We start from the raw sequence: 22322 nt of genomic DNA, 5'->3' as shown, positions 1-22322 counted from the left end.
ACATTCACAGGGACATTGGGATACCAGCAATGAGACAGAATCAAAGAGATATTTATATAGCACCCAATGCATTTAGAGCGAAATCCTTTTTCTACATGTATAGTGACTACTGCCTAAATGAAAGTATTCTGGATAAATGGATAGAAATCTGTAAAAATGTATTTGATTTTGGATAACTGAGCAATTAATTGGACTTCCCCAATGTATCAAGCTGGTAATTTGGTAATTCTTAAATAAGCCTCTCATTAGTTTTTTCCATCCTACCATATTTCAACATTTTGCAGACCACATCAGTTAATGGGATTCTTTTTCTGCCTAATCTTTGATATTGCACCAATAGGCAGCCATACACCACAGATATGGGGCCAGATCATTTGCCTACCCCATCAACATCTGATTAGGATTCATGTAGCGCTTGAACCTACTAAGTCAAATATTTACAGCTTTCTTCAGATAACAGGGGTCATTTATTATGTGCAGGGTGCAAATGGGTGAAATCTGGAAGTGGTTCAAACTGTTTAATTATAGCACTGCACTTTATACCTTTAATTTTTCTGTGATTACTATAGGGTAATCAGTAATATTGCATGTTAACATAGATATTGTCTAATAGGTTGTTGGAACAATTGAGAGACTGCTGAGCGAGTTTGAGCAGGTGGGGTACTTTTTCTTCTTTTTTATTATTGCCATGTATGTTGCATTTTTCACCCCACCCTGCCCCTTGAAAAATTACCACTGACAACCAAGGAGATCTTTGTCTTCCTTGTTATTAGGCTGAATAAAACAAATTGCTAATTGGCAACTGAACTTTACTAGTGGATTGTTTATTGATCCTAAGGTAAAAGGACAAAGTCAACCCTTTCCCTCACTACCCAAACAGATCCTGAAATTTGGCACCTACCTAGGGTTATGGCAATGATTATTATCTAATAAAGGGCATTAATATTGTCCAGGAGCAGTAACCCATAGCAACCAATCAGCAGGTGGCATTTAGTGGCCACATCCCATTGGTTGCTATGAGTTACTGCTCCTGGACAAACTTAGAGACTTTTATTACATTTGGGGGTAAATGTCTACAGAGGGTCTTATAACTACCCTGGTTTATGTGGCATGTACTAAACCTTTGAGGATAGCACAAACCTACCTTTTATGCTAGGGTCACCAGATACAAGCAAGTGAAACTTTTAGGATCCATATGCTAAATTATACAGTACTAAATCATTGTTTTCATAGCCCAATAATGGCTACATGTTCCCTGTACTTCCTTTCAAACTTTTAGGCATTAAAAGGGTTTTATGAGTTAGATGTGTAACTCCAGTTACTCAAGATTTTGTTGGCAAGGTTTTATGGCCAAATGCTGAACTTGACCTTTCCCTAAGGCGAATTTGCTGTTTATAGTCTGTATTTTGAGTTCAATTTACTGCTACTAAGGAATTGTGATAAATTGATATAGAGATTTAGCTTTATACTTGGCTTACTGTACCCAGATGCTGAGCTTCAATCATGTCCTGGGGATCAACATTTGCTGGATTGCCTTCTATCTAATGATTGATAATGATATTTTATATTGCAGGACTGATTGTGGGTAATAGAGTAGAAAATCTATATGTGATTTTCTAGACTCTCACACACGGGTGTAATGTTCCTCGCTAATCAAAGCTTCCCATTTAGCTTCTTTTAACCTGCTAAGAGAATATCATTTAGGAGGACATGCTGGCGCTTGGCTAGCTACCTATCATTCTGCTATTTCAAAACGCACTACCTTAAAAGAAAAAAAATCCAAATTCCAATATAAAATATACCAATATAATAATGCACAATAGTGTGTGTGTATATATATATATATATATATATATATATATATATATCCCCTACTGTAAATTATAAGATCTGTGATTAAATAAAGGCACATGATATACTGTAAGAAGTCATTGAGGGGGTTCTGTAGCCATATAAAGGCACATGGCTGTCGGCTGAGTTATACAGGGAACTCTGAGTATCACTCATGTATCATAAAGGATAATGTACCCCTACTATAAATTATAAGGACATTAGAAGTCACTGAGGGGTTCTGTGACCATATAAAAGCACAAGGCTGCAGACTGAGTTATACAGGGAACTCTGAGTATCACTCGTGTATTATAAGGGATAATGTACCTCCTACTGTAAATTGTAATGATATAATAAGTCACTGATGAGTTCTGTGACCATATAAAGACACAAGGCTGGAGACTGAGATTTACAGATATCTGTTAATCTATATATATATATATATATATATATATATATATATATATATATATATATATATATACAAAGTTTGTACAGTGAACGCACTCCTCCCGGTTCAGATTCTGTTGATGGTGGTGCGTTGGTCAAAATTCCATGTTACAATTCAGTAAGAATGAGTGCGGGTCCATTTACTGAATTATATATATATATATATATATATATATATATATATATATATATATATATATATATATATATATATATATATATATATATATATATATGGAATTTTACATTGTCTTTCATACACAGACTCCCCAGAATCAATATTAAGTAGATATTAATTAAGAAATATTCTTCCATTTACAAAATCGTTCTGTCTCTCATTCCCTCACTGACTGTACATTAATCTACACACATAGTCTACATATCTTTAAATAAATTAAAGACCGGGTGCAAAAGTGAAAAGGCCTGTGTGAAATTTAAATGTAGATTATCTCAGTCCCTGCGGAGAGATTTTATTGTCTGGAGATTGAATAAAAGTTTGTATCTCATTTTAGGTTTAACATCTCTGTTCACAGAAAGGCCTCCAATCAGATTTTTATTCAGAATAAACTGCTCACTCACTTACACTTTCATTAAGTTCCATTCATAGCTCTCTCCCAATTGCCTAGACATAGAAAGAATTGTAGTCTCTTAAACTCATTCGGAGCTTGTGGTTTCAGATGTCTGTCCCTAATTTGCATCATAATATAATCTTCATATAAAGTCTCCTCATTAATTTAGAAGGTATATTTTGTATTCACTTGTCTTAAGATTTTGTAGACGTTCATAGGCAACAACAGAACTTACAGTGCAGTCTTTGTATTTCTAATGTTGACAGAAATTCCTTACAAATGCCCGCAGACCGGGAGTTCTAACTAGATAGCAGAAAGCACAGATAATGTCTAACAGGCACCAGAGGAGTAAAAGAAGAAAGGATAAAACACCTGGTGTGCTTGCTATCTAACTAGCTCTTGAAAGTTGAATGTATTACTGTCAAGTACTATTGCACTAGTTTTAACCCCATTCTACAGTGGCCAGTAGTTTCTCTAAACACAGTTTATAAATACAGGTATGTAATGCATTATCCAGAAACCCGTTATCCAGAAAGCTCCAAATTATGGAGAAGTTGTCTCTCATAGACTCCATTTTATCCAAATAATCCAAATTTTTAGAAGTGATTTCTTTTTTTCTGTGTAATTATAAAACATTAGCTTGTACTTGCTCCCAACTAAGATATAATGAATCCTTATTGAAAGCAAAACCAGCCTATTGGTATGAAGATCCAAATTACAAAAAGATCCATTATCCTGAAAACCCCAGATCTCGAGCATTCTGGATAACAGATCCCATACCTGTAGTACTTTGAAGTATTATCTTGGTCATATAATTGCTCTGAGGTCTACTTTACTTGTAATTTTGTGACATAACTGGGAGGTGGATTATGATGAATGAAGCCTATAATGTTGATGTTAACCAGAAATTCAAGTTTTTAGTGCCTAAGACTGTTAGCATATTACAGCGCTGATAAAGTCATAATGCTCTTGGCTCTTGAATTTAACTTACCTGTCTCTGATTCCACACGTATCAATCTGCACATCACTGTAATTGCCTATTAGGCCACGCTGAACTGATATGAGATCTTTGGGCTGATTATTAATAAAGATGAGCCTCATGCAGCCTTGGAAAGAAGGAATGGGATGGATACAGTGGGAATCTGTCAGATGATCTGGGCATCCTGCTCGGAAAAAAGGGAAAAGAACAGAAATATGGCATCTTATCCCATTGTCGATACAGTAATGCATTTATTTCTTTACAGAAGTACTGATGTCTGACCCTGTGGTCTCAATATACCTGATGTTTCATCTATTACATAAGCTTTGTCATAAAATCTCAAGTTATAAAGGCAGAAATCCGCCTGCCACCCAGAGAGCGGCTCAACATCCTCTTAAGGTTTTTCTCTGTGCCGGAATGATCATCTCAGGTTATAGAGTGATTTCATTTTCATCTATTCATGAGTTTATTTCATTTATCTGAGGACAGACAGAGCACGGCTTGGGTAAAAAAGTCACCTTTAATGTAAAAATGAAATCAGCTATGAATGTCACAGCACAACAGAGAGTTTGGCCTCTTTTATCAGAAAGGGGGCACTCTGTTGGGGAAATTACCAAATCCAAACAACTGAATAAATAAAGAGCAGGGTATGGAACACTTGTCTTCTACTGGCAACATGTCTGAAGGGAATGAAGGATGTGCAAATGTTTTCACCTTAATTCGCCCCAAAAATAACGCCCATAGACTTGCAGCGCGATAAAAAAATTTTGACACCCATAGGCTTTAATGGGCGTCAGCGACATTTTGCCGGCGGCTAATTTTTGGTGAAACGAAACGGGTCAAATTCACCCATCCCTTGACCTTCCAAAATACTTTTTTGTACATTATACATTATATATATGGTTATACTTTAACCATATAGACTTACCAAGCAACTGAAAAGGTTTTACACATTTGACATGGTTTTGCACCAAACCCCCAGTACAGAGGTTTTCAGATGTTCAGGTTCCCCATAGATGTTTACATTTTATGCAGGCCCCCTTTGTGGTCACAAATATATGAAACATTGTTGCTCTAGCACCCTGCTATAATTCTTTCATTTTGCATAGTCTGACAGGGCTATACCCAATCCAAAACTGCCCTTAATTTCAAATATGAAGCTGAAACTTTTTTTACTGCCTCCACATTTTCAAAATACTGTATGTGTAAAGCTTCATTTAATGGCGACCTTTGTGGTGTTATTCTAAATGCCTCAAATGGTACATGTAGTTACAGAATAATGTTGGGTTGAAAAATGAGCAAAGTCTCTATATCAATATCTATCATCATTAGTGATGGCCGAATCTGTGTGAAATGCATTGAAGTCAATGGGCGTCAAAATATTTTTTTTTGACACGGCGGACTTTTCACTGGTGAATTGTTTCATTTTATTTGTTTGCGGTGAAACGTGGAAATTCGCAGAAAATTTATTCACCCATCATAATAATAACTAACTGTAGTATATTGAAAAAACATCTTAATGTTCTTTAAAATACTGGTCTAGTATCAGCGCTTTCTTTGACCATATTCTGATAATTATGGAATCTCCAAGGACTGCTCGAATAGTTAAGAGTATTTAATTCTATAAAAAAGGATTGCATGTTTTATTTGAAGGTTATTTTACACATGGGTAGTGTAGGAAGCATCTTATATAAGCTGAGTTTATCCAACATAGTTGCAGGAAAATGAATATAGATGTGTTTCCAGGGATCACAGATGATAAGGATGTATGGATCTCTTTTAGAGAGTTGGACATGGATACTACTAACAAGATACTATTGACCCACACTTACCATTTTACAAAGAAATCAATTCTGAAATCCTGACAATCTGCCTGGGTTTAAAGATAGATGGTTTCATCAAGGCTGACACTTGAACTTAAAACGATTAACTAAACTCAAGAAGTGGTTCATTCAGACACAGTGTTTACAGGTTTTGAACTTTGAATTTTACATCCAGCAGGATGTCTTCTAATTAATTGCTTAAAGGTGGCCATACAGGGGCAGATTAAAGCTGCCGATATCGGTCCTTTAGACTGTTTCGGCAGCTTATCTGCCCATGTGCGGGGGCTCCAGACGGGTCCTCCCAATCTATATCAGGCCAAAAATTGGCCAGATATTGATCAGTCTAGACCGAATCGGCTAGTTGATGGGGTCCTGCGACCCATTGGAGCCCATTTGTAGACCTTGGCAAACGAGCGGATCTTATAGTGTATGGCCACCTTAAGCTGCTACTCACATACAATTGAAGATGAACTCAGTGTTTGTACAGAGCTAAAATGGCTGCTTAAAGTCCCAAAGCTCCATTTATAAAAGAAAATTTTGTCACAATGGTACAGTTCCTATCTGATTTCAAGCCATTGTAAGCAACAGTACTGCCCTGCTTTATGGCTGAGATTCTAGCTATCTTTATAACAGAGCATTCTTTCACAGAGGCAGTAACGTAACTACGGACACTCTGGCCCGGGTTTTTATTTTGACACACGACACCATACAAGTCTATGGGCGTCATTTTTTCGACGAAACAAGGCGAAAAAATTTGCCCATCCCTAATGAGGAAGGGTTTTGGGCAGGAGGATGGAAATCCCAAGTGAGACTAGAGGTTCATAACACTGTCCACAGGCACCTCCCTAACTCATATTTCATAGGAAGAAAAAGGGTAGTTTGTTTTTACCCAGGCCAACCTCATCAATGCTTTAAATGTGGGTCAAACAGGCCAGTAACTAAGAAACCAAGGTGTGTCTTTTTTCTGGAGCTAAATGTCATACCAGCAAGGAATGTAATGTGGTTACTGGTTAGGTGCAACATATGTGATGCTTTGGGCCATACACACAGGGAGTGCCCCAATGCTTGGCATAAAATTTTCAGGGATTGCCCTAATTTGGAGCAGGATGTATAGGTGGAGGAGGGGATGGAGGTGGAGACCAAGATGGAAAGAGTGGGGGAACCTGCAGTTTCTGAGAAAACTAGGGGGAAAGAAAGGAAGGAGAAAGGTACAGATGAGAATGGGGCAGAGGAACATGGTAGACTGTCGTAGGAGGAAAGTGGAATAAAAAGCAGGGAAAGATGGTTTTTAAAAGTGTGAGCATATCATACAGGTTTACCCTTCCAGGTGGGAAGCGTTGGGGGGGATAGCAGAGGAGGAGGAGGAGGAGGAGGAAGAAGTAAGAAGGTCATGTGCTTTCAGAAAGAGCCAGCACTTTAGGATGGAACTGCTTTCTGGCAGGCTATTGTTTCTCCTAATCAATGTAACAGAACGTGTCACAGTGGGACCTGAATATTACTATTGAGTACTGTTCTTAGATCTACCAGTAGGTTATCTTGTGTCAGGGAGCTGCCCCCATTACCCCCGTTACCTTCCCATTGTTGTTTTGTTATACTGCTAGTGGGAAAGAAAGTGGATGAAATCACTCCAACTTGCAGTATAGCAGTAAAGAGTGACTAAAGTTTATAAGAGCACAAGTCACATTACTGTGGGCAGCTGGGAAACTGACAATATGTCTAGCCCCATGTCAGATTTTAAAATTAAATATAAAACAATCTGTTTGCTCTTTTGAGAAATGGATTTCAATACAGAATTCTGCTGGAGCAGCACTATTAACTGATGTGTTTTGAAAAAAAAATGTTTTCCCATAACAGTATCCCTTTAAAGCTTGTAGTCCTTGTTTAGGGTTTTTTCGGACCACTTGGTTCTTTTCTTTGAATATGGGATATCAGAATATCTGATGGAGGTTGGAGTCAGAAATCTTAAAGCATGAGGCACAAAAACCCTTTTGTGAGTTTGTTTTACAAAACATTCTGTCAAAAATTATTTTTTATGATTTACCAAGACAGTGGTGGGAAGAGGCTAAGTGGTCATTTCAGACTTTCTTTAAGTCCCTATCTGTTAAAAGGGAGGGAAATAGGCAACGGCAGCACCTGTCCTTGAGAAAGAAGTTAGAGTCCTATATTTTGGATGGGGTGCCGGGGGAAAAAATTCCCAGTTAAAGAACCAAAAGAAGCAGTATTAGTGCAGCAGCCAAAGATCTCTGGTTCTTGAAAGGGATTCTGCATGAACATTTCCCCAGATCCTTGTCGGAACTGTAGAGAGTTAGTTAAAAGGAAACTGGTGAGGGGTCTCATTGACTTCCAGGGTAAGCATCCTTTTTCACTGTCCCATTGGCTATAAGGGACTATACAAGTACTGTAAGAGCCTGGAGGAGACATTAAAATATTGAAATAGTGTAAGATGCCCTGCAAAGTTGTTTGATAACTCCTGGCTGTCACTGCTGGCCAAGTTATATGTACAAGGCAACATCAAATATCTGAGCCATGTAAATAGAGGGTGTCCCTGGGGGTGTGGGGTGAAAGAGAGTCTAGAGCACTTTTTAGTGTACTATTCAGTGTCAAACTGTTTATATGGAGGTGTGCTTAAGGTGTTGGGTTTTTATAAATTGGTGCAAATAATTATGCAGAAAGAGCCTATGGAATCATTCATATTAAGCTGCTTTAACCAAGAGACTGTATTTATAATATTGTGAGTGATTCTGTATCATCTGTGGTCTATGCGATCTATAAGATCTCTGGGGAAAGAAAATGATTCAATAGACCAAACTATAAAGAAAATGTAAAGAGAAATTGTATTTATTAAAATCAATAAAATCCAGAAACAAAGTGCAAATGAGAAATAATGGATCAACTTTTATTTCTCTTGCTTTCTCTATGTAAATCATGTAAATATTGTAATATAGTATCATTTTGATATGCTATGGTTTTGTTTTGCTTTGTAATGTTTTTAATTTTAAATAAAAATTCCTATCTTACCATTGTAAGCAGCAGTCCTGCTCCTGCTTTAAGGCTATGATTCTTCCAAACACTGCTTTTGAGCAAAAAAAGTATAGGCTATGATCACACTTTTAAGAGGTTTCATTATGACCCAGTTCAGCTGGTAATTACCCCAATGATGACATACTTCCTGGGCTTCTTGGCCACAACACAATTTTGTTTCTTGTTATATACTTATAATTTAACAGGAGGACTGAAGAGAAGGATCAGCCAGAAATGAGCCAAAGTGGAAAAAGCAATCGGAAAATAATACTCAATACATGCTGAAGTATTTCCTACTGGAAATTGAAAACTATGGCAGCCAGTTAAAGCTATTCTGATGTTTAATTTTATGCTTTTCCTAGTGGAGGTAAAGACAAAACCCAGATTCCATTTCTTCATTTATTTGTATCGTTGCAGATAAAGTTTCATAGATGAGGCAGAATTGGCATCATAAATAAAAGTTGCAATAACAAGTATTATCACCTCACGTGTGATTTGATTTTTTTTTTCTTTTACTTAACTTGTTTTTTCCCAACGAATAGTTCATCAAGAACAAAATTAAAACAGAAAAATGTATTAACAAGACATAATTTCATTGTGATTAATTCCACAGTAGAGAGGTGCAATAACTCATGATGTCTGATTTTTGTATTGTAATAACTGAGAAAAGCCCAAGTTAACTTTTCCTTGGCAGAAATGCCACATTGCATGTGATCAAACATGGACATAGTAATGCTGCATACCTTAAAATGTTATAGTTTCTAGATTTAAAGTAGATCTAATTTTATAAACTGCCAATGACAAAACCTAATAAATCAAGTGTAGGCAAAATATTAAACATTAATAACATTCAGAATGATACATACAGTAAAGAATGGACAAGTGGAGTAAAAGACACAAGATATAAGCTTGGAAAAGGCAGGGAGTCAGGAAAGTGGGATATGCCGCATTATGTTTTGTATCCCCCCTCCCATAAAAATCATTTGAAGGCTAATATCTGGATAGAATAACACTGAACATGAAAGTAAAATGCAAGAATAGTAGTGAAAGTATGATGAATTCTTGTGTATGTGTATTGGAGTAGGTTAATGAAAGAGCAGATTAATAGTAAAGCATAAGAAATGGTTTGCTGGAAGATAACTCACCTACACTAACAATGTTGAGGATGCAAGGGCTTGGGATCCTTTAGGTCCTACACAGGGAGCAATTTCCCCCATATCATTGTCTGTGCTCACCACCTTGCAAATTCTGAGTGACCCACAAAAATGTGGGACTTCTAAGTGACGAAAACCACCTGCCTCTGTATGTTTGGGTTTCTGAAGGGCTCTTCAGTTTGGGAACTTTGTGCTTCCTTGTTGTGCCAGCAAGCCGGAGTTGACTTTGGATGAGATTGTTTCTCTTTCTTTTTTATAAGATGTAGATTGGGCAAAAGGGTTGAACTGTAAGTACTGTTTTCCCCCAACCTCATCACCTATGTAACTATTTAATATCCTGGCATCCTATTTATATTATTTATTTATATACCACCACAAATTATTGTAATGCTTTACAAGACATAAAATAGTTAATTAACAGGGGGGCAGATGATTAAGAAAGAGTCATTTAAAATAGTGTGAATGTGAGGAACAGTCATATTTTAGCGATATACTATAGGTGAAGTTGACATGATTTAGTTAGTGACTGAAATAAGAGGTAGGCTGTATTGACAACTACAGGAGCTGATTATTTGACTAATAGTGGAAGTAAATAATATACGGTCTAGGAAGAAGGTGCTGCTGCATTGTAAGAAACACAACTGTAAAAGTATAGGAAAAGTCAAGATGGGACAGTGCCATGGAGGTCGAGAGATTTGAATTTGGGAAGTATAAGACCACAGTGTGTGTGTCAAAAGCTGCAGAGAGATGAAGAGTTATAAGTATTTTGGGCTTAATGCATTTAATACGTTATGTTAGAAAACAGATTATGAGTGATAAGTGATAAAGCTGTCCAGGCAGTTATACATGATGAGTTTAAGGGATAAAACATGAAGTGGATTTGGAGGATGGTTGCCAAGACTGAAGGGGTCCAGTAAGATTCAATAGTTGAGTTAGTACTGTCTTTCCTTGGGATCTCCCAGTTTGTTTGAGTCAGCTGCTTCAATTTAAGCCACAGAATCTCATGCATAATTGGTGGCAGTGTAAATGGAGCAAATGCATAAGTGAGAGGTCACTAATCCACATTCAGTCAGTTGAAATTTATAGGCATGTGACTTGTAAAATGTGAAATGCAGAACAGGTACTTGTTTCGTACCATATAAGAGAAGATAGCATGTTCCTAGTGGTGTAATACACATTGACAACATATGTAGAATAAATGTCCTACCTATCATAATTTAATAGAATTTATGAAGTCCTCATTAATGGACAAGATAATTGTGTAACATCTGGCAATATATAGTCCTTGACCATCTTCTGAAATTTTACATAAAGGTTCAATTTCACATTTAAACGGGGTGTGGCCTCAACATATATACACACTGCTATACATATTTTTAGAAAGCAGGTCAAAGCTGTTCATCACATTCTGTAACAAACAGTTTAATGAATCATGTGTTTCTCATTGGAGAATTCCTGAAATTAGTAACCAGACAAGTGATGCAGAACCTCTGCCCCCAGCATAATAATATAGCAGAGATTTATAGTCCTTTATTACCCAAAATCATCTGCTGTAGTTGGATTCATGGATCACACAGCTAGGTCCATCTTGTCCAGCATTCAATGTGTGACACTTTACCAAAAGGGTATCAGACTTAGGGGGTTATTTATTTTATTTTATTTCAAATGGCAAACAATTCCAGGCCTGGGAGTATGAGTAAGGTGTGGACCCTTATAGGACAGGGCAGCAGGTGAAACAGTGTCAGTAGGAGAAAGCCAGGTTTCAGTGAATGCAAGTAGGTTGAAGGAATTGGCAATGAAATGGTGGTGTATATCGGTGAGTTTGTTGGAAATGAATTGGGGCATTCCAGAGAGCACAGGAAATAATTAACTGGCTTCCAGGGTGATAAGTGATAAGAGTTCTGTACTGTTGGAATTTGCATCAAAGGGAAGGAGCCTGTGGCCGTGATATAACTGGGATGGGATAAGGGCCAGGGTTTGGGGAAATGTCCCCGGCTGCCAGCAATAGTTGTATGAAGAAGAGGAGTTACTAAAGCTACACAATTCCATATATATATATATATATATATATATTTTTTTTTAAATAACTGAATGTATTTTGTTTTTAAGGTAACTGAATCCTGTAGTTATAATTTCGGAGTATAGTGTGTAATTATTTCATAGTGACATTAAATTATTTGGCCATCAAAGATTATACTGTAGCTTTCCTCATTTTAGTTCAAAGTTTTTTTTTAGAATCGATACAACATACCAGATTTTAATGGCTAGCAATTCAATTCTTGGATCAAAGGTCTTGATGTTCTTAAACATGATCAATGTATCTACTCTGTTTCCTAAAGATGCTTATTTGTAGTGTAAATTACATCTGTGTGCATCATAAATGTTTGTGAGACTAAGGAGCAGATTTATCAAGGGTCAAATTTCAAGTTCACAGAAGTTATTTATAATTCCAATGAACTCCCATGAACTCCAAATTCGACCAACTACAATTTATTAAGAAAATCAAATTTTTGGAATTTGATTTGAGTTTTCTCCAAAAAAAAAAACTTGAATGTCAGGAAGGCTGCAAACAACTCCAAATTGATCCCAGGATGCCCTTCATAGGATAAAACAGCGATTCGGCAGGTTTAAGTTGTTGAATAGTTGAATTTTAATTTTCAAAGGGTCAGTGTATGATAAATTTCAAAAATCGAATCTGAATTTAACAAAAAAATTTTAACAGTTCCCTTGTCTAATTTGACAGTTTTGGCCAAAAAAACCCCTCAAATTCGAATTGAAAATTTGAATTTTCACTGTGACCCTTGATAAATCTGCCCCTAAGAATCAAAGATAGAATCATGATCAGAAATCTTCATGCTCTGAGATCAGAAATTAATTAGGAGAATCTGTTCCGAGCATGGGAGATAAACCTCTTCAAATTATATTCATGGCATGTGACTCTGATCATTTATTGGACAGGAAGCTATGTACTTTCAATAGTGCATTAATAATATACAAGAGTAATACTTAATAAGATGTTGATATGATTGTGCTACTAAATATCAGCGGATAGGGTTATTAATTAGCTTTAAGTCTTCACTCATAATCCCTAAGCATTGATAAATAAATACAGTACATGGAAAAGTACTCTTGATTGAAAGGTCAATATAAATTGAAACCCAAGGCAAAAAAATTCAGATTCTTGATTGAGGTTACCAGATAAACAAAACACTAAATATCAAGGGCTCCTGAGAGTTCCATTGTGACGTCTCTTCCTGAAATATGGATTCTTAATGCATCCTATTACACTTGCTCCATAGTCTATATCTACTGACTGATGCAGAGTTCACTTATAGGACATCTACAAATAGTTGTGGCATATTGCTAAGGCACTTCAATTACTTCATGTCCCATGGTAATAACATTGTCATTTTCAAATCCCAGCCTTTGGGATTCAGGAGGTAATAAAATATAAATGACAATATGATTGGTAACCTGTTGTTGACGGTTCATTTTAAAATAGATCACTTTGTAAATCCAGGTCACTGCGTCTGAACGAACACAAAGGACATAACAGAACCAGCCAATTTCATGTTTAATTATACAACTTAAATAGGTTGTACCACATAGAAACCAAGTCAAGTATATTCTTACCTCCAAAATAGTATCTGCTTCCAGAAAACATCTGCATTGAGAAAGCTAAGTGGTCTGGAGAAGAGACTGCATTATCCAGTGTTAGGGTCAAGCGATGGCGTCTTGCATTTATGGTGACTGCATGCCAAAGTCCATCATTTAAACCACTACCTGGGAAAAATAAAATAAAACATTTTCGTAACTAACCAGCTGTGGAGATTAACCTTATTTTAAAATAAGAAAACTGTTAGGGTTGCTTATAGCAGCTTCATTATTATTTTAAAAATACCATCAAGCTGTAATATAGATGTAAGTAATGAAAATTAAATAGACTCTATATTGAGCCGGCTGGTTGCATGAATGCAGTTATCATGCAGAGACTTATCAACAGAAATTGTCTGCTCCTACTGGAGTTGGCATTTGGCTTCTTATCATGTTAGTTGTAAAGTTCCTAATGGGCAAGACGGTGTTAGTTAGTTGTTTAAAAAAATGATAGCTCTGTAATTGACTCTGATTAGCTACAGACTGGTCGCCCTCCTTAGGGGTAGGAGGAGTATCCTTGAAATAATATATCTCAGTAGTAATGGTTAATACTCAAGTTCTGCATCAAGTCCAGGAGATTTGAACTTTTATGAATAAACATGGTAACTGAAACAATTCTCAAATCAGTAAGGTAGTCCTGCATATGAGAGTCTATACATGACTTGTTTATGAATGGTGTTGTTGAAGGAGTCCCTTTCTGGGATGCTGACTGGGTTTACCTCTGGTTTTCAACCCAGTATCATGGTAATTATCAGCTATACATACCTTTGAAGTCATTGCTTGCATCTCATGTATTGTATTGCATAAAAAGGCCATGCTTACATATGGTGGAACGAAGTACAACTATGACCTTGCAGTGTACAAATCACTAATACCCAGAGATACAATATTTCCAGCAGAGCTATTGTTATACAATAAAATAAAGTAAAATGCTATGTATCCGCCTCAGGTGTTCTTAAAACAAAAAGCCCTTTCCTTATTTTAAAATTTTGAAAGATATATCATTCTTCAGAATGAGAACACTTGTTGTTTTTTTTAGCCCAGACAGAGTGTCAGATGATAGTAAATATGAATCAAGGGTCAGTTAAGCTTGTTGCGCTATTTTTATCAATGTCCTACGCAGGGAACATCCATAAGATTTATTTCCTCTTTGTAGAACTACATTTCCAAGTATTCTTTTTAATGAACTTTATTTTGCTCTTACAGAAGTCCATTTATCCTTCAGTACTGTAAATTTATCCTCCACTGGCTTCATCCCCAAATCAGATATTGTGTTTCCTCCAGAAAACAATCTGCAAATAACTAAGCTGGCTAAGTCACCCTCAACATAGAAACAGGCCCCTGAAAAGTTATTTTCCCATGATATATCTCAGGCATATATATTGCTTTGCGTTAAAAGCTTTCCATTATATCACTGTCAAGGAATCAGTTACTTCTGTAGCAGCAGCACTAGAAATGAATTACAGTATGAAAAAATCCTATAAAAATAAGTTACAATAAATACAGATTTTGCCTTTGTTTTCCTTACCTAGGAAATACATAAACTTTAAGTAACATATGGTGATTTTATCAAATAGGATATGTTAATAAAGTCTATGTCCTCTTTACTGATCTGGACTCCCACAGAATCATATTTTGCCTCATAATTGGTAGCACAACAACTGTTGATTGTGATTTTTTTCTGTCACATATAATAGTACAGTACTAGCATTTATTTAAAAAAATTGTACGTTAAAAAGTTATAACTGTAAAAAAGCCCCATATAAAAATGTAAATGTACAAGACGAAATTTAATTTTTTTTAAACTTGATCATGAAAAAAAATAATCACAATTATATTTGAGTTTTTCCTGCCATCACAATGATTTTTTTCTCAATTGCTAGCATATTTACAAAAAAAACCCATGAAAAAATTGAATGTTTATGAATTTTTTTCCCATTGATAAACTGCAAAAATTCAATTTGGGAAAACTTAAATTTGAAAAAAAGTTTGCAAAAGTATGCAATTTTGAATTTTAATAAATATTTCTGTTACCCTATATAGTTGTGACTTCTTTGTTCTAATACTATACTAATATAAATAATTTATTGAGTTTACCATGACATGGTTTGATAATAAAACTAAAATAAAACATGAAGCCAGAGTTTGTGCATCGACTAATTATTAGTGATGAACAAATTCGTGGCATATTTCTGGGTTTTGACGCTGGTGAATAAATTTGTGAATCTCCCATGAAAATTTGCCAGCGGCAAAAAAAATGTGGCCGCGCTTCGGAAAAGTCGCTCGCGTCAAAATCGATGTGTGTCAACACTATTCAGATGCCCATTGACTTTAACACCAGAATCAAAATTGACGCAATCGACTTTTCTGAACGCGCGGACAAAATTGGACGCGGTTGTCAATTTTCGAGTTACCCGTTTTTTTTGGGTTTTTTTCGTCTGGAAAAATTCGTCCATCACTAATATTATACATCAATAAATTAATTACTCTTTACTTTTATTATACGTAGGGGGTAATTTATTAATGCTCCTGGGTTACTGAACTCTCTCTCTATTTTATTATCTCGGCTTGCTGCCTATCTTTTTTTCCCTGAGCTGGCTTTAAAGGACAAGGAAAGCTTAATCAACTTTATGTGGCATATAAAAAGCCTTTAAAAAAAATGCGTAGAGCCCTTTAATTACCTTAAACCACATTCATAAATGCATAAATTTGTTCCCCTAAAACTGCTGACTCCTTTAAAAGAAATAGCCCAAAGTGCCTTGGTTTTTAAAAATACCAAGACCGCGATTCTGTGCAGCCTACCAATGCAGGAAACAGTAGCATGCATATAACATATCCTATCAGTCAGTGCCAATCTCTGATGCATGTGCCATATTGATGACGTGTATTTTTAAAAAATTCCCGTGACTATTATAGCACAGCGGAAAATGTTCGGCGCCGTGTACCAAGCAAAGTTATAGGTATCCTATAAGGTATAGGTATCCTATCGTTAATTGCTGAAACAGTGGCTTTCCTTGTCCTTTTAAAAAAAATAAAAGGCTGGGGCATTTTTTTTAAATATTTTAAAAATTTTTTGAAAAAGCTGAGATAATCAGATACATAAACAACACATGAGTTCAGGAACTCACAGGTGGTTTCAGTAACTAACTGCTCCAGTCCAGCCCTTTATATTTTATACGGTATAACATCAGTGTATTCTGTATTGCCATCTAGCCGCAATGTTTGCTTGAACTTTATATATGCATCAGTAATAACATTTATATAAACATACAGAATCCCCAAAAGGGATTCAAATTATCTTTAGTCATATCACATCGAAGATATGAAAACACTGTATCCTAAAGGGAATATCCAAAGAAAACGTTATATAGTTGGGATAGCCTACTTTATTCCTTTGGCATGCCTCAAGATGCATCCGCACTCTCTAATATTTAATGCATTTGATTTACCTGAACTTAATGTAAGTACATGTTCTACTTCCTGGATCTCAAGTAGTAATTTCCCAGAAACCAGTTGGAGTAGTAGGACTCCAGAACCTCCAGAAAACTGCGTAGTCAGAAGAAGGCCATTTTCATTCCATGTGCGAAACTCAAAGCTCAGGGAAATGCCATCCATTTGTGGATTTCCAGGTAACAGCAGATAACTTGTGCTGGCATTAGTAAAGGTCACAGGTACAATGTGTGGTTCAGAGCAAGAAAAGGTCACATTCCCCTGGAAATAAATACAGAAGATGTCTAGTTTTAGATGGCAGTTAGGTCTTTAAAAAATGCAATTAAAAATAAGTAAAAATTAAAGGATAAAATATTATGAACTGTCATATGTAACTTCTCAAAATTTCAATCCTTTTATTGACTATTTTCTCTCACACTCATCGGTATTCAAATGCTTCATTTATCTACTATACTCATAAATACCCTAGTCTTCTCACTGACTATGTTTATCTGGCCACTCCAAAGCCATGCATACTAAATAGTGATGGGCGAATTTGCGCCGTTTCGCTTCGCCGAAAAATTAGCGAAATTCGCAAAATGGTGAAAAATTCGCGAAACGGCGCCGGCGTCTCGTTTTTGACGGCGGCGCCCATTTTTGACGCCGGCGCCCGTTTTTTCGACCCCGGCGCCTGTTTTTGGAAAAAAAAATTTTGACGCCGGCGAATTTTTACCGCGAATTTTTGCGGGCGTTTCGTGAATTTATTCGCTGGCGGCGAAACGCGCGAATTCGCGCCTGGCGAATAAATTCTCCCATCACTAATACTAAAATATGCTCAATCCCATGTAAAATGTCAAGAAAAGACGATCTGTAATATTTATTTTCATTGTCACACATCTAAAATGACATCAGAAAAACAATTTATCTCTAAATGAGAATCTTGTACCATCTGAATTCCCTTTTTCTTTTAGTTATACCATTTGCCGAAGAGACACGGGAATGACTAAGCTACACTTTAAGGGTATTCTGTTGAGCTTCTTTTATATCTTCTCTTTTTACAAAGGATTTTCATATAGAATTTAAGCAACAACAAAAAAATAAGCTGAGAATAAACTTTATCAGACTGTTCTCTCTCTCTCTCTCTCTCTAGCATGTCCTCAGCCCCTATACTGCTATCTCCAAAGCTTCAGTATCTCAAAGTGAGCAGAACACAAACCACTTTATTCCTTCATTTACATAATGGAACAAACAGAAGTAAAGCAAGAGATTTCAAAAGCATTTAATTTCTTTTCTACCTTGGAAACGAGAGGCACAGCAGTAATTTGTCGAGGCCGTTTGTTCCGAAAGCATTTTTTTGAATAATTCAAGAACAAATTCTAGAGTGCCTTCATCGCTAGGAAATTATGAATAAAAATGCAATGTTACCATTTTTAAAATGCAATCATACGGCAGAGGGGGCAGATGTTATTTGTAACCACATTACCACAGTCCTTCACCATCACATTATTCTGTATTCCAAGTGATTTTTCAACATTTTAGTAGAGTACGAGTGACAGCTGGAAACTCAGGAGGAGCTGCTTTTGTGTTTTCATTCTACATAAATTAATTTAATAGATACACAGTTTTATGATCCATGATTTCCTCTATACCGTTCAGCAGAAAAAGCACATAGACAGAGTGTACAGATAATAGGTTCTGGTCTAGTTGGTTAAAAAGCAGAATAATATTAACTGCAAGAGGAGGCTAGAAAGTAGAAGAACTTCAGTCCCAGGATCCATCATTTCACAATAGAACAAGGTAAGGAAGAGGTTGCATGGCACTCTGAACCTAAAGGGGGTATGAAACTGATCCTAAATAGCACATAAAGACTATTCTGGTTTCCTTTACATCTGGGGAATTTACAATACTAAGGGGCAGATTTATCAAGGGTCGAATTTCGAAGTAAAAAAACTTCGAAATTCGACCATCGTATTGAAAAACTTTGAATTCGAATATCGAATCTGAAGTTTTTTCGCCTAATTTGGCAATCCTACGATCTAATAAAAATAGTTTTGAACGATTTTAGCGAACGATTGAAGGATTTTTATTCGATGTGTAAAGATATAGAAAAAGTTTGTAGAAGATCCCCATAGGCTAACATAGTAATTCGGCAGGTTTGATTTGGCGAAGTATTGAAGTCAAAGAGACAGTACTTCGATTATCGAATAGTCGAACGATTTTTAATTCGAATCGAAGTCGAAGTAAATTCGAAGTCGTAGTATCCTATTTGATGGTCGAAGAATCCAAAAAAATACTTCGGCATTCGAGTTTTTTGTACTTCGAAAATTCACTCGGACCTTAGTAAATCTGCCCCTAAATGTATTGTAAATACATTTTATTTCTAGAAGTCCATGTAGTCATCATGCACCTTTTCTACTTAACCCAACTGAATGAACTCATATAAAAAAGGGCTTATATCTCTTAAATAGCAGCTGCATCCATTTCACAGCTGGACCTTGGTGTAGGATATGTCTGGGGCTCAATAATTTAATTGCAAAAACCCATCAAATCCAACCCCCTATTTCTTGTGTTTACTTTACTAAAATATTGAAGCTCATTAGAATCAGAGAGGAGTAACTCACTTCAGATAAAGCAGCAATACAGGCATTTTTTTTTCATTGAGGCAATTGGTTGAAGGGTTACAAGTTATGGACAGGAGTGTTTTTGTTCAAGCAGATCAATCATATGTTACTACACAGATAAGACCTTCCAATTGGACTGCTGATTTGCACCTTTTCTGTTTCCCAGTCGGATAATTGCCATGAGAAATCAAATTAGCAGTGGGGGCTTAGAGATGGGGGGGTTACCGCATGCAGCAATTATAGCCTAGTATGTCTCAAATAATACTATTTAATAATGACTCACTAAAACATTTGTCACATTGAAACATTAAAAGCATTAAAGGCCAATTTACATTCTGTGTAAATTGTCATTTGCTTTATTTTCCCAAGTATCGGTGAAAGTATTACTGGCTCATCCTACAGTTTTACCCTTACCTAAACAGGAAAGGTCATTTACTTAGACCCTGGTCAGAGGTGCAAGAGCACTAAGGGGTGCAAAAGCATGCCCCCTAGAACTCATTCAGAGTTTTTGCACTGTGTAAGGTACAAAGCACAGTGTAAGTGGGTGCAAGTTAGTGCCACTTAGGGGATGAGTGGGGGCTGGAGGGGGTACACCTATGTGCCTCTCCCTGCCCATCCTACATTACTGCCAAAGGCAAGCAGAGCTGTATTCATGGGACTAACAGGTTCCTGTGCTACGAAATGGTACACAGAGACCTGTGTAAATTCTTCCACCTGGAGGGTGGGGGCAAAGTAAAAAGCATGGTGGATTGCACCTGCCCTGCCATCTATGTTCATAATTATACAAGTAGATGGAAAGTGATATAGTAATACAAATGGTAGAACATCATGGTGAGTGAAGATTGCTGAAAGTGTGAATAAATGGCCATTTTCATAGCAGGGAGAATTACTTTGTGCATAGCCTGCACATAGAGATAGCATAAATATATACCAGCAAAGGTATTCCGCTGTACTAAGCACAATCCAGCAGGGGCAGCACCCTAGGTTTGCTCAAAGCCTGTACAGAGAGATAACATAAATCTATACCAGCATACTGTAGGTATTACCATAATCACAATTACGATGACAAATCTGGGGTACAGTCACCCTTTAAGACGATAGAAATAGATTGGAATTCTTCAAATCAGTGATAGAATAAGGGATATCATTAATTTCCTAAAAATCTACTAATATCGATTTTTTTTATATAGGAAACCTCAATATACATTCCTATGTTAGCAAAATTCCTTGATTTCTTGTCATGTTTTCCATGCCATTAACTCTGCCTGCCTTTCACAGAATATCAATATTTTGAACAGAACCATCAAGATAGAGAGCAATAAAGATTTATAGAAAGTTTCAGCAAAATTACATTTTTATAAAAGTTGAAATAAGTGAAACAAAAGTTTATTCTAAAACAGATGAATTTCCTGTTTTATCCAATTCTGATAGAAACTCTCACAGAAATATAAAAACAGTATCATTCTATAGATACAATGCAGAAAGTTTACCTAGTGATTAAAATAAAGCGTAGCCCCTAAAAGGAAATTACAGCAGAGGGGTACAGACCGATTAGAAATTTAAAGGGAGATTAAAAAATATATTCACTCTAATCATCTTCCTTGATATAATCTTTGCTGATTAATATTATGCCCACTGATTAATCATATAACATTTCGAACCAAATTGGCCCTAGAAACAATAATTTCTCACAATACAATGAATATGATTTACAGTAACCTCCTGACAGAAAGGCGGCAATTAGCATATCTGTATGTAACATATCCACATGACTTCAGATAATGACTCTTGTGGAAGCAAAATCTCTAGTGATGGACGAATCTGTGGTGTTTCGCTTCACTGAATAATTCAGGAATTTGCCACGAAATTCGCGAAACGGCGAAAAATTATTTTTTGTTCTGCGAATTTTCTTGTTACTGTTACTCACATAGGAGCACATTTATTGATAATTGAACTGGGGGGAATTCAAGCAGATTTTATATTTTCGAATGCAGATAATGTTCACAAGAAACAAGTTTACAAGGTTTTAAACAAATTGAATATGAAGATAAAACAGGCTGGCACACAGAGCAAATTAAACCGGGGTCCTACCCCTGGTGTGTTTATTGCGTCACACAACGTTTCGGAGGGTGTTCCCCCTTCGTCAGGTGCTGGGGGGAATGCCCTCTGAAACGTTGTGTGACGCAATAAACACACCAGGGGTAGGACCCCTGTTTAATTTGCTCTGTGTGCCAGCCTGTTTTATCTTCATATTGGATTGTTGGGAGTGCCATCTCCCTTAGGCCTTGTGCACCAGCGGAATTGTTTGAAGGGCCTGAGTCTGCATGTGACCTCTCTACACTGTTTAAACAAATTGAAACATTTATTAATGGAGAAAAAACAGTTAGTAGAAATGGAAGAAGATACTGGGGTACTTTGAGAACATAGAAGTTGTCATTTGTATTCTCTCCTATTCTATAGATCACTCTCTACATTTTGGGCAATGAGCTTACAAATCTTAATGAAGTTTCATTTTATTCGATCCTTTTCCTATGTACAGTTGGCTGTCAACTGACAGTTGGGAGAAAATGCCAAAAGAAGAGAAGAGTCTTCTGATGGGGCTCTTCTGTAGAGAAGACTCATCTGACATTTTATTCTCTTTACTAAGAGCAACAACATCAGAAGCACTATATATCTATCTATATTTTGGTTACTAACTGATCTTTCAATCATGATTCATTTTGGGTCTGTATTGGAAAATCCTCAACCATTGTTGATAAAAGTGGAACCCGATTAACTAAAATCCCTGGCAT

General features: G+C 36.4%; 1 protein-coding gene across 1 annotated transcript in view; it reads right to left on the bottom strand.

The window, feature by feature from the left end:
* cntnap5.L (contactin associated protein family member 5 L homeolog) overlaps positions 1 to 22322 on the bottom strand; it is a 260880-nt gene that overhangs the window by 112018 nt on the left and 126540 nt on the right. Inside the window, exons 8-10 of the mRNA XM_041576763.1 lie at positions 16930 to 17191; positions 13460 to 13609; positions 3841 to 4012 (exon numbers count right to left, since the gene is read on the bottom strand). Coding sequence (XP_041432697.1) covers positions 3841 to 4012; positions 13460 to 13609; positions 16930 to 17191 — 584 coding nt within the window. The remainder of the gene's footprint in view (positions 1 to 3840; positions 4013 to 13459; positions 13610 to 16929; positions 17192 to 22322) is intronic.

The sequence above is a fragment of the Xenopus laevis genome, chromosome 9_10L (assembly GCF_017654675.1).
Source record: "Xenopus laevis strain J_2021 chromosome 9_10L, Xenopus_laevis_v10.1, whole genome shotgun sequence".
Taxonomy (NCBI): Eukaryota; Metazoa; Chordata; class Amphibia; order Anura; family Pipidae; genus Xenopus; species Xenopus laevis.
Note: the sequence above shows the minus strand (reverse complement) of the source record. Positions and strands in the feature narration are given on the sequence as shown.